We start from the raw sequence: 14,250 nt of genomic DNA, 5'->3' as shown, positions 1-14,250 counted from the left end.
TACTGTGCGTTCTTCTTTATAACATCTCGGGTATGATAAAGTTTGAAACACAAAATCATAAATTATAATATAATAAAAAACTATAAATAAGTTAAAGTATGTATGTATGTATACATATATATATATATACTGTATATATATACACACATAAAAAGTACAGTAAAACTGCAGGAAAGGGCACTGGGGGGCAAACTAATGTGATTTCCTTTTTTTATTTTGCAATGTAACAGTGTGTTTGGTGTGTTTTACATTTGAATTTGCCGCCGGTTCCACCCCCCTGCGAACGTCATGTCGCAGGAGACGGAAGCCGGGGCACACAGAGGATCGGGAGGAAGATCCGACACAAGACACCGCCGGGATACATTGCTGGATCCCGGTGACAAGGTAAGTAACCCCACTTTCAGGATCCAGCGATCTTCCTAGCCCCAAGCCACACTCGGGAATACCGCTAGGAAGGTTAAGTTAAGTAAGTTACTTTCAAAATATCTTTATTAAGTCCACCTCTTCCATCACCTATTAAAATAATTTGATTTGTCCATTCTTTTACCTTTGCTACCTTCTAAATCTGCTTGGTTGTTAGCCAGCAACACTGGTCAATCTTAATCTTTTCATTATAAAGGACAATGATGGTCTTTACTCACATAGTGCACTTACCACTAAAATCACACAGGATTCTGGAATGGGAAGATCTTCTATTTCAACATCCCGATCCTCTGAAGCCAGCAGATTGAGGGCTTGGTTGTGAGATGATCGGGGGAAAGCTGATTTCATAAAAAGTGCAGGAAGAAGTTTACTGCCTTTCACGTTGGCTGGAGAGTGAAACTTATGTTCAGGCATTATCTGTCTTTCTAGGTCCAAACTCTTCTCAATACTTTGCACATGACTGTAAATAAACCTGGACTTCCCGTTCTTCCTTTCGCGGATTGCCAAGAAATGATCATTGTCTCCAGAGAAGCACTCTGTTAGGGTAGAAAACAGAATAAATCATATCATTGTACTTAGGAAATAAAAAGACTGGCTCTTCTTTCGCTACTCAACAAAAATCAAGTAATGTAGAAAAAAGTATCTTTTCCTTTATAATAAACAGAAATATTTAATGCAGAGCAGCTGAAAATCTGCACATCAAAATGATCATTTAAAAAATATATTTATTTACTAAAGGTTTTAATGATTAGTTGGACATTGCTGTAAAATGAACAACAAGAAAGACAGGAAATGTACAAGCAGCCCCCGGGATATAAACATCCGACTTACAAACAACTCCTACTTACAAACGGAGGAAGACAACAATAAGTGAGGAGAAATCTCCCCCTAGGAAGGGAAATTCACTCCTGCAAGAGTTCTCTTGGAAAAAAGTGTCTCCACTGAAGCTTTATCACCAATCCTTGTTTCCACAACAACCAATAATTTTCAAAATCCAGTTGTCATAGGGACAGAAAGTGAGGTGAAATCTTATGAACAGGGGTACAGACAGCAAGTAAAATGGTACAGGGGTGTTAACCCTTCCTTATGCTATCCAAAAAACGTAAAAAATATTATTTTGGCTGGAGCTACACTTAAAAAAATATACCTTTTCCGACTTACAAACAAATTCGACTTAAGAACAAACCTACAGACCCTATTTTGTTTGTAACCCGGGGACTGCCCGTATTACAATTAGGTGTGTATTTATAACTCCTGCCTCCCCCTAGCCCCACTGTGTTAATCTGTGTTATTCCCTTTTTGTTATTTAGGCATGGGATCTGGTCCATTTTCTCAGGTTAGAAGAGTGTTGAAGGCCAAAAGTTTGGATAGGGCCCATCATTTTTCTTTTTTGATGTAGCACCCTCCTAGGTAGGTGCTAGGACAAAGTCATGTGTTTCCAGGTGTGCCTGTTGAGCTTGGGGAGTCTCCCCAATGTGTCCAACAAGGGCTCTTATTGGACAGTGGAGGAAACCTGACCAATAGCACACCAGAGCTTGTATCTATCCCAGAGGGCAGAATATGTCGCAATGCATCCTGGGATGGGGTATAAGTCTGAGGGGAGCACATGACAGGACAGGGTGTCTTTGGCGGGAAGCAGAGTCCTAGGAGGAGGGTGACGGCTGTCTCTCTTCCTGTCAGCATGAGGAAAGTGTCCTAGGCAGTCGGCCTGAGAACGGAAGGTTGAGCTGGGCTGCAGAGAGGGATCCAGTGTGCTGAGGACCAAGCGGAGATGATGGGGCAGGAGTTTCCAGGAAAGCAGTGTCGTGAGTACTGTAAACTGCCCATGGGTCTGCCTAGGATAAGGGACCACTCCGGAAGGTCAGAGGTATCCAGGAGCCAGCTAACCAGTAGAAAAGGCTTAGAAAGGGGGTGCCTGAGTTTATGCCCTGAAGAGAAGTCAGTGTAAAGAGGGTGTCGGTGTGGGCCCTGAAGCGTTGAGAATTGCAGCAGTGTTCACAAGTAGCTACCTCTGCCAGGAGGGCTAAAGGAAGCAGTACAGATGACTTTGTGTCATCTGGTAGTGTCAAAGTCAGTTCAAAGTTACCAGACAGCAAGTCAGTGTTAACAAGCACCAACCGACGTTGACCGGCATCCAGCCAGCGTCAAGTCAGCGCCAGGAGGCATTTTCGCAGTGTCCCATTCTTTTGTGCATAGTTGAGCCAGAGGAGTATCCCACTCATCCCTTCTCCCATCCAAGTTCCTAAATAAATATAAAAACCCAAGATGCTGGACTATTTACTGTCTCAGTGCTCACATTTGGAGAACATGCTTAAATGTGCTGTTGTCGCTAGTGGTAACCATGGTGGACCCACATCCAGCAAAGGGCTGGGAATCCTGCTACCTTAATTTAACTGCCCTTCTCTTTTGTTTATTGTTTTTCTCGTGAGGGCAGCTTTGGCGGTAGATTTTTCCATTTTGGCAGAGGTCTGATGAATATCATCTTGCATCATTTGTTCAGTTTTTAAAGCATCCCTGAGCGCTATAATGTCAAAGTGTTGACAACCCATTGAACTGCCAGAGGTAATGAGACTCTAGCCACATTGGCAGGCAAGGTGGCAGTATAGAGTTTATAGAGTTAAAAATGTGACTTGCAGGAGGCTATGGGGTTGATTTACTAAGAATTGAGAGTGTAAATAACTGATGCAGCTGTGTATGGTAGGCAATCAGCTTCTAACTTTAGTTTGTTCAATAAAAGTTGTTGTAAACCCTTAGATATACCCAGTGAAGTGACTTAGTCTCAGGTGATACACAGGGATTAAACATATCCTCCCACATACCTTATACCTATTTATCTGCAGTCTTCTCTTCTCTACATTTGTTCAAAGTCCAGAATTTATAAAGCATGTCTGAGCTGCTGGAAAAAGGGGGAGAGCTGAAGTTCCACTCTGCAGGATTCAGTGAAGAGACCTCTGAGAGCTTATTGGAGGGGGTGTCGGGACACCCCCGCCTCGTCACACAGCACACAGGAACAGAGCTGAGGCTGTCAATCAGCTGGAGATCTCTCCCGTCAACATTTTACTCTTGGTGTCAGGAAAACTTGTCAGAAGTGATTCATGCTTATAGGGGAACGAAGCAGCCGACAGAAATTACACTTAGAGCTCTTAATTGAGAGAAGTGCTCACTATAGAGGATATACATTGTTCATATTTCATGTCTGAGGTTTACAACCACTTTAAGCTTTGACAAAAATGCAAACCTGGAAGTTAATTGGTTTCTTTGCTGTTTTAGTAAATCAACCCCTATGCAGCCCTGCCAAATTAGGTAATGGCCTATCTGCATGCAGAAAACCATGCCTATGATATACATGTTGTTTTGCTCCTTCAGTTTTGTATCAGAGAAAAAATACTGCTTCTGCACAGTGGTAAGCCCAGTGTCCCTGTCACTTTGATAGGAAAAGATGTTATCATCTGGATATGGCAGAACTATGGATCTCATGCTTCTAATATGCAGCTGAAAGCCTTTGACATCATTTTTATTTTCTTGTTTTTTTTTTTGCCATCTGTCAGACACAACATTGAAAACATCTTTTAAAAATGAATACAAAAACTTCAAAAACTCCTCTGGGTTATTTTCCACATGATCTGTTGGGCAGGATAATTGCATCTTCTAAAGTAAACAGGTGTAAATTGATTATCGCTGATGGGTAATATGATTGTGTGAGATGTACTGAGAAGCAATTCATAGCTTAGAACAAAACCTGTACTGTACTATCCACCCACTTACCCTAAAACAATAAATCCCATTATGCCTCCTTTTATTTTCTTGACTAATATAACTTTTTTAAACATATTTGTTATTAGTAAGCCACTGAAAGTGTAAATGATAACAGAAAATAAACAAATATGTGTAAGATGAGTTTTTATAATTAACAATTTTATGGTGAAATCGTGGTATACTTTGTATCCTCAGCAATCATAAAAAGAATTAATGAGACAATGACCCAAATAAGCTACTGCTTAAATATCATCACGTTTCAATCTCCCTTACATGCAAAGATAAAGCATGCAAGGGATTGGTACAAAATATTACTGTAATATAAAAGAGCTACAGGACAGCACTAAAATTAAATAACAAATCAACAAACCTAATAAGATGCTGACTTAATGATACAAATTAGAGATGCTTTAGAGTCTTCCTAATAAATGAATGTTTTTATTGGACTACATTACTTGAAAGCACATCCTACAAAATTTACTTGCGTACAGGATATAAACGTGTCATTTTATCATTTTGCAAAGTATCCATTATTTTGATGTTTCAATGAGCAATGTATGTATGCTTGTATTTTAGTATTTTTTAACCCTTTTTCGTTGCCAGAGCCTTTCTAGCATTTGTTTTCACGTGTTTAAAAAAATAATTTTAGGCCAGAAGACCCCCCCTAAAACACTATATATATATTCTGAAAGCAGAGACACTAAAGAATAAGATACTGGTAGATCCAAATTTTTATATCTCACAAAATCACTGCAAGGGGTTATCAAGTGCAAAAACGTTAGTAAAATTTACAAACCTAATTATTTTGGGGCATACAAACACAATATATTACTCAATTTTTGGTAAAGTGTAAAAGATGAGGTTGCACGGGGTAAATACACTGCTCAATAAAATTAAAGGAACACTTTGAAAACACATCAGACCTCAATTCAAAAACATATCATGCTGGATATCTATACTGATATGGACTGGGTAATGTGTTGGGAATGAAAGGATGCCACATTGTTTGATGGAAATGAAAATTATCAACCTACAGAGGAATGAATTCTAAGACACTTCGAAAATCAAAGTGAAAAAGTGAAGCAGCAGGCTATTCCATTTTGCTGAAATTTCATTGCAGCAACTTAAAATGGTACTCAGTAGTTTGTATGGCCCCCACGTGCTTGTATGCATGTCTGACAATATTGGGGCATGCTCCTAATAGGACGACGGATGGTGTCCTGGGGTATTTCCTCCAAGATCTGGACCAGGGCATCACTAAACTCCTGAACAGACTGAAGTGCAACCTGGTGACGTCGGATGGACCTAAACATACCCAAATAAAATTGATGTCCTTTTTTTCCCACAAATAGAGCCTTCTTTTGAAGGTATTTGATAAACCCTGCGCTTTCTTATTTTTTGCTCTATAAACAAAAAAAGACCAACAATTTTGATAAAAAAAAATGTAACAACATTTTATCGATAACACTGGATTTTTGTACTAACCATAAAATCTTTTTTAAAAGTTTATCGACAGACGCAGCTCCATATCTTCTTAGATCATTGGGTTATGCTCCTCCAATCAGGAATAGGCACTAGGCAGGAAAAAGCTTTACCACGCCTATGGGGGCTGTCCCTGCCGGCATAACCCAACACACTCTGCTACAGCGGCCAGTTTCATTGCAAGCAAAGTTTAGAAGACAAAAAAAAAACATTCACTCAGAAGTAGCGGGGTGGGTGCTGCGTCTGTCTATAAACTTCAGAGAAAAGGATTTTACGGTAAGTACAAAAATCCAGTTTTCTCTATCATTAATCGACAGACGCAGCACCATATCTTCTTAGACCATTGGGATGTCCCAAAGCAGTATTTCTATGAGGGGTGGGAAACAACGCAAGAAGAAAGTAACTCCACAAAGGCTAAACCTAGCCAACCAGGTAATATGGAGCTCAACCAGAAAACAACTGGAGCCCACCTACCAAAAACATATGCCCTCAAAGAGAACAAAAAAGATTCTCTTTAAACAGCAGCCTGCAAAACCTTGCAAACACATCAACTTTGTAGAATTTTGTGAACATTTGCACAGAAGACCAAGTTGCCGCTTTGAAAACTTGCATCACTGACACCTAATGGCGAAAAGCCTAAGAGGCACTTAGCGCTCTAGTAGAATGCGCCTTCACTGGGAAAGGAGGAACCTGACCCTTCAGCGAATAAGCCTGAACAACCGTCTGCCTGATCCACCTGGAAATGGTCGCAGCAGATGCAGCCAATCACTTACGAGATCCCTCAGTAAGGACAAAAAGAGCATCTGACTTTCTAAAAGACTCAGTAACCGCAAGGTAAACCCTGATCGCTCAAATCACATCCAAACAATGCAAGGCAATTTCCTTAGGATGCTTGGGCTTGGGCAGCACAATGTCTTCATTCAAATGAAAATCAGAAACCACCTTAAAGCGGAGTTCCACCCATTTTTAATAGGTTGGAATACATAGATCTATGTAATCCTCTTTTACATACCTTAATTTCTGCTTTATTCCTCCTCTCCTCACTTCCGGGTCCGAACGGAGTGACTTTATGTATATAGTAACACAGTGATGTTTAGACTGAAGAGACAGGTTGGGTGGAGATGGTAGAGGATAGACACTTGAAGGAAAGATAGTAGCAGATGGATGCAGACAGGTTTAGCAATCATGTATGGTAGCAGATGACAGAGTAGCAGGTGGACATACAAGAGAGATCAACCCAGTGCAGGAATAGTTAGCAGTAGTCTCAAGAGCTAGCAATCTAGACATGCATATGTGATAACAGTCCTTACTATGCAGAGCTAGATAGTGTAAGCTTAAGTATAAAGTTTATAGAGGTTTCCCCTGCGGGGTACTTAACACTAATAGCAATATAGCCAAGGGGTGGTTCAAGAAGAGCGGATGATCCAGTAGCGGGATACAGGGATCAGCGCAGCGTGGTTCCGTCAGCGAGGTCTGCTTGCAAGCACGAGAGCTTCAAGCTAAGTTAGCATCTAGGTAACAAGGGTGTTTGAACGAACACATGTGAGTGAGAGCCGGCGATCTAAATAGCCATCCAGTCCGGCGCTGAGTGATGACAGCTTCAGTCTTAAAGGTGTATGCGCACCTTTCCAAAAGAGAATGGTGGGGCGCATACACTTATGAAAAGAGTAATTAGGGTACCAAAGGTACCGGAACATTACAGTACCCCCCCTTTAAGGCCGGCTCCTGAAGGCCTCTGGAGCTGGTTTGTCTGGGTATCTCTCATGAAAATTGCGGATTAATCTAGGGGCATGTATGTCAGAGGTGTTTAGCCAGGTGTCGTCTTGGGGCCCATAGTTCTTCCATCTAACCAAGTACTGAAGTCTTCTTCTGTAGATACGAGAATCCAGAATCTCTTTTATCCCGTATTCTTCTCCACCTTCAACTTGTACAGGAGGCGGAGGTGGAATATTAGGCCTTATTCCTTGGTCCGGAACATGGGGCTTCAGTAGCGACACATGGAAAATGGGATGTATCTTTAGGTCTATTGGCAATGTAAGCTGAACTGCAGCTTTTCCAATAAGTTTCTTGATTGGGAAAGGTCCCAAGAACAGAGGTCCAAGCTTTTTGCTAGGGATCTTCAGTCTCAAATTTTTTGTTGAGAGCCAAACGAGGTCCCCGATAGTGTACTGTGGAGAAGGTCTTCTGCGAAGATCATAGTACTTCTTTTGTTGACTATGAGCGTGTGTAATGGTAGTATTTAGTAAACCCAGAGAATCCTTTATTTGGGTAAGATAGTCTGAGGCCACTGGGTTATTTGAAGGAAGGATGCGTGGTGAAAGAATAGAGGGATGAAACCCATAGTTCAAGTAGAACGGACTCTGCTTGGTTGTACTGTGGGTTGCGTTGTTGTAGGCAAATTCTGCCAGAGGGAGAAGATCCACCCAATCATCCTGTTGGTAAAAAGTGTAACAACATAAATACTGCTCAATGCATTGGTTGACTCTTTCAGTCTGTCCGTTGGTCTGCGGATGGTAAGGAGAAGTGAGCTTCCGCTCGATCCGTAGTATGTGACATAGTTCTTGCCAGAACTTAGAAATAAATTGGGATCCACGGTCAGACAGAAGAGTTTTTGGGATGCCATGCAATCTAAAGACATGTTTCATCAGGAGTTCTGCCGTTTGTTTGGACGAAGGTAGTCTGCGAATAGCAATGAAATGTGCCATCTTTGTCAGATGGTCCACTGACACCAAGATGGTATTAAATCCTTTTGAAGGAGGCAATTCTACGATGAAGTCCAAGGACACAACTTCCCATGGAGTTTGGGGTATTGGTAGACTGCATAGTAGACCGGATGGTCTCGTAGTGTCAATTTTGGACCTGGCACAGACATTGCATGAAGATACGAATTTTTGTATAGATGTTTTCATGTCAGGCCACCAGAATTGCCGGGAAATCAAATTAAGAGTCTTTGTCATACCCATATGTCCTGCCATAGGCACATCATGCGATAATTCCAAGATTTTGGTGCGTAGGGTAGGTGGTATGTAAAGTTTGTCGATGTAGTAGAGGAAGCCTTCTGCATCAGTATTTAGTTGTGGTGGGGGTGAATCCAAACTTATACCATGCAAAACCTCTTCCTTCAAGGAACGAACAACTCCAATAATGCGTTTGTGAGGTATTATAGGAACGGAAGGGATTTCAAAGTAGTTTTCTTCAGTTAGTCGTGATAGTGCATCCGCTTTTTTGTTCTTATCTGCAGGTGTGTAGGTCACTAGGAAGTTAAACCTTAGAAAGAATAGTGACCATCGTACCTGTCGATGCGAGAGAGTTTTGCTAGTCTGAAGATATTGGAGGTTTTTATGGTCCGTGTATATAATTATTGGTAATTGGGTGCCTTCGAGTAGATGTCGCCAATTCTCCAGAGCCAATTTTATAGCAAGCAGTTCCTTTTCACCCACGGGGTAATTTATCTCGGGACTGCTTAGGGATTTAGAAAAAAAGGCAACTGGATGAAGTGGTGAAGTATGGGTTGGTCGTTGGGAGAGTATTGCTCCTACTGCCATGTTTGACGCATCTACCTCTAGAATGTATTGGAGGGATGGGTCTGGATGGCGTAATATGGGAGCAGAAGTAAATCTTGTCTTTAACAAGTGAAAAGCTTTATTTGCTTCATCTGACCATTTGAATGTTTTTTTTATGCTAGTGAGCTGTGTGAGGGGTCTCACAATAGCAGAGAAGTTTTTAATGAACTTCCTGTAGAAATTTGAAAATCCAAGGAATCGCTGTAGCGCCTTGCGTGTGGTTGGTGTAGGCCAATCCTGAATGCAGGATATCTTACTCATGTCCATCTCGATTCCTGTTTTGGATATGATGTAGCCTAGAAAGAGTACCTCCTCTTTATGAAACAAGCATTTCTTCAGTTTCACATAAAGGTTATGTGCAAGCAATCTCGATAATACAAGTCTTACATGTCTTACGTGTTCAGACAGGGATCGTGAATATATAAGTATATCGTCCAGATATACCACAACACAGACATCTAGTAAGTCTCTGAAAATATTGTTTATAAATCGTTGGAAAACTGCAGGGGCGTTGCATAGCCCGAATGGCATCACAAGATATTCGAACAATCCGTATCTGGTTCTGAATGCAGTCTTCCACTCGTGTCCATCACGGATTCGAATGAGATTGTATGCTCCTTTCAGGTCCAATTTTGAAAAATAGGTAGCTCCACGCACCTGCTCAATGAGCTCAGGGATAAGCGGTAGTGGATAGCGATCTTTTATTGTGATAGCATTCAATTGCCTGTAGTCGATGATAGGCCTGAGACTTGAGTCCTTATTGCGGACAAAAAAGAGTCCTGCTGCTGTGGAAGAAGTGGAAGGTCTAATAAAACCTTTTTCCAAATTCTCATCCAAATAGTTTTTGAGATGGGAAAGTTCATCCTGTGAAAGAGGGTAAACATGACCGAACGGCAATTTGCTATTTGGGAGTAGATCAATGCTACAATCATAGTCTCGATGGGGAGGTAGTGCTTGAGCATTTTTCTCAAGAAAAACCTCAGAGAGATCCTGATAACATAGTGGTGCAATCTCATCTGTCACCACAGACAGGATCTTCCCGGAAGACGGGAGGTTACACGTATCCTCGCAATAGCAAGAGAGGAAGGTCAGGGTTCGTACCTTCCAATCTATGGTTGGTTGATGTGTGTGTAACCAGGGAAGTCCCAACACAATGGGAAAGTGGGGTGAAGGTATTAGATCGAAGGTAGTGGTCTCCCTATGAGACTCGTTAGTAGTGACTAGAAGTGCTTGTGTCTGATCGGTGATCGGACCAGAGGATAACGGAACACCGGTAATAAGACTTACTGAGACAGGTTTAAGTTTAGAAATAATAGGAATTTTATTTAAAGCAGCAAAACATATATCAATATAATTTCCACAAGATCCTGTGTCAATCATGGCCTTAGTAGTAATCCTGTTCTGGTCCCACTGTAATGTCAAACAAACAGAAATGTAAGGGTTAGTGATTGAAGTTGTCAATCCCCCTAGGAGGACATGTGAACACTCACCCTTCTTTTTGTTGACTAGGGGACAGACGTTTATCTTGTGATCCGGGGATGCACAGTACAAGGAGAGATTTTCATATCGTCTTTTGGCTCTTTCCATAGTTGATAGAGGTGGGCGTATGGCTCCTACCTCCATAGGAATGGGGTCAACGGCCGGAATCCGAGAGGAACTGGATAATGGCATTCCCATTCTCTCAGCCTTTCTTTCTCGTAGTCTTCTATCTATGGTAATACTGAGTTGTATTAATGCATCCAGGGTTTTTGGCAGATCCGCTCGGGCGAGCTCGTCTTTAACGGCTTCTGATAGGCCAAGCCTAAATTGGGTTTTCAGAGATGCATCATTCCATTCTGAATCAAGGGTCCATCTCTTGAATTCCGCGACAAAGTCTTTTACAGGCCTCCTACCTTGTTTCAAGGATCTTAATTGAAGATCGGCAGTACTCTATTGGGATCATCATATAGGCTAGTGAGTTCTGCTAGGAACAAGGCATAGGAGTTGAGAAGCTGGTCGTTTTTCTCAAAAAGAGAGTCTGCCCAGGCTCGAGGATCGCCTGTTAGGTAAGAAATAATAGTACAAACCTTAATGTGATCAGTAAGGTAGGTACGAGGTTTTAGCAAAAAAAGTAACTCACATGCGTTTTTAAATTCACGAAATTTTTTGCGATCGCCTGTAAATACCAAAGGGGGATTTATCTTGGGTTCAGGGGACTGAGCAGAGGTAAGTTGTGTCAGTCTAATTACCTGCTGCGACAGAGCCTGATTGTCTGCTTTTAATTCAGCAAGTGCGTGTATTAATGCAGTTACTTGCTCTTTTAATTGTGTCACCTGAGTGGTTATTTCTGCTGAATCCATTTGTTGGTTCGTTCAATCTGTAACGCTCCTGCGTTTCATGTATGGTGTGGATTTTCAGCTGCAGAAATATTCTACTTCAGTAGTCATGTAAGAGAAACGCTGAGATACCATTCCCAACCCTCAATGACTCATCATGTGTGGAAGGTCTTAATTCAGCCAGTAAATACACACACTCTACAAGATGGTTCCTAGAGTGACTTTATGTATATAGTAACACAGTGATGTTTAGACTGAAGAGACAGGTTGGGTGGAGATGGTAGAGGATAGACACTTGAAGGAAAGATAGTAGCAGATGGATGCAGACAGGTTTAGCAATCATGTATGGTAGCAGATGACAGAGTAGCAGGTGGACATACAAGAGAGATCAACCCAGTGCAGGAATAGTTAGCAGTAGTCTCAAGAGCTAGCAATCTAGACATGCAGATGTGATAACAGTCCTTACTATGCAGAGCTAGATAGTGTAAGCTTAAGTATAAAGTTTATAGAGGCTTCCCCTGCGGGGTACTTAACACTAATAGCAATATAGCCAAGGGGTGGTTCAAGAAGAGCGGATGATCCAGTAGCGGGATACAGGGATCAGCGCAGCGTGGTTCCGTCAGCGAGGTCTGCTTGCAAGCACGAGAGCTTCAAGCTAAGTTAGCATCTAGGTAACAAGGGTGTTTGAACGAACACATGTGAGTGAGAGCCGGCGATCTAAATAGCCATCCAGTCCGGCGCTGAGTGATGACAGCTTCAGTCTTAAAGGTGTATGCGCACCTTTCCAAAAGAGAATGGTGGGGCGCATACACTTATGAAAAGAGTAATTAGGGTACCAAAGGTACCGGAACATTACACAGAGAGGGTTAGGACAAACTGTTCCGCCCCCAGGCCAAAATTTCGGCCACCTCCCTGGCCGCCAAGACACTCTTGGCCACCATAACAGAGCAGATCTGGTGTTGTGGCTCAACCGAATCAAATTGTCTAAAGACTTTGGATCCTTGTTCCATTTGACCAGAATTTCTCTTTGTAAAGGTCTGGTGTGGAACTGAGCAAACAGAACTGCCTCGAAGGTTGATACCATCAGACTCAAGGCCCGCATGCAAGTTCACAGAGAGGACAGATTGTTTGCCAATAACAACCGGATCGCCCCCTGCAACTTCTGCAGCTTGTCCGGGGGAAGAAAGACCATCGCCAAGGCTGAATCCAAAGTCAGGCCCAGATAAGCCAGTGTCAAGGAAGGTATCAGGACGGATTTCTTGAAATTGATGGTCCACCCGAACTCCTGCAGGGAGCTGACAGTAATCGTCAGGTCAACCATTGAGAGCCTGCTCTCAATAGAAGATCGCTACCATTCTAATGGATTCCGTGCAAAACCTCTGTACCTGCACGAAGTGGTTCAGAGCCTTCAAATCAAGTGAAAATAAAAATTCACAAAATAACTTTCCCTATTATAGCTAAGACCGAAGTCACAGCAGGGAACTAGGGCCTATTCCTAAACTAGGCAGAAACAAACTGGCTGCTATAGCAGAGTGTGTGGGGTTATGCCTGCAGGGACAGCCCACATAGGCGTGGTAACGCTTTTTCCTGCCTAGTGCCTATTCCTGATTGGAGGATCATATGGTCTAAGAAGATATGGAGCTGCGTCTGTCGATGAACGATAGAGAAAATCAAATTTCTTCATTAATTTGGGCCAATAAGTATTCTGCTACATATTACTGGTTAAAAAATCCCAATAAGTGTATATTGATAGGTTTGCGCAAAAGTTACCGCGTCTACAAACTATAGGATATATTTATTAAATTTTTATTTATTTATTTTTGACTAGTAATGTTGGCGATCAGCGATTTTTAGTGGGACGACTGTGACATTGCAGTGGACAAATTAGACACCTTACTGACACTTTTGACACATTTTGGGGACCCGTAACACCAATACAGTGATCAGTTCTAAAAAAAAAATGCACTGTCACTGTACTTATGACACTGGCAGGGAATGGGGTCAACATCAGGGGCGATCAAAGGGTTAAGCGTGCTCCTAGGGAGTGCTTTCTAATTGTGTGAGGGATGCTTTAACTGGGGGAAAAAAAGAGATCAGTGTTTCTGCTTAGCAAAAACACAAGATGTCTGTCTTCTCTTCTCACAGAATGGCACGCCCTAGATCCGTTGCACAAAATCACGTACAGGTGTGTAATTTCACGCAGGAGGGCTGTCCTGCCATAGTATGTCTGCATGGGGAAGTCTTTAAGCGTTTAAACTAAAACCTCTTTTTTTTTATAGCCAAGGAAGCTGCCATCTTAGCCTCATTTTTCATCTGCAGTTGCATGGTGCTACACGTGTGATCAGCTATGACACCATCCATTTGATGGCTTGACAGTTCAGTTCAGAGTCACCAACAACTGTGACGCTTATCATGTACAGCTTGCTTTGAATATAACTGTATATTATGGTCAAATAGGAATTAGTTGCTGATTATGTTATATTTGAAATTCAATTACCATAGGCACCTGGCTGATTCTAGGGAATGTCTGCCTCTTCTAGGTGTGTGTGGAATGAAGCCGATTCTTACTTCCTTTTGCTTTGAGAACAGAAATAAGCATCCATAACCATTTTTTTTCTGTTTCTTTTAACACTCGGGGCAGCCATTATTAGATTATGTCACCATTGCAAAGTTAAAGTGTAGGTTGTGTGAGGATACAAATGTTAAAACAT

At 41.9% G+C, this 14,250-nt stretch overlaps 1 protein-coding gene across 1 annotated transcript in view; it reads right to left on the bottom strand.

Moving 5' to 3' along the window:
• PTPRR (protein tyrosine phosphatase receptor type R) overlaps positions 1-14,250 on the bottom strand; it is a 269,586-nt gene that overhangs the window by 234,696 nt on the left and 20,640 nt on the right. Inside the window, exon 2 of the mRNA XM_082256719.1 lies at positions 655-959. Within this exon, the coding sequence (XP_082112845.1) occupies positions 655-959 (305 nt within the window). The remainder of the gene's footprint in view (positions 1-654; positions 960-14,250) is intronic.

The sequence above is a fragment of the Pelophylax lessonae genome (genome assembly GCF_965119305.1).
Source record: "Pelophylax lessonae genome assembly, chromosome: 4".
Lineage (NCBI taxonomy): Eukaryota > Metazoa > Chordata > Amphibia > Anura > Ranidae > Pelophylax > Pelophylax lessonae.
Note: the sequence above shows the minus strand (reverse complement) of the source record. Positions and strands in the feature narration are given on the sequence as shown.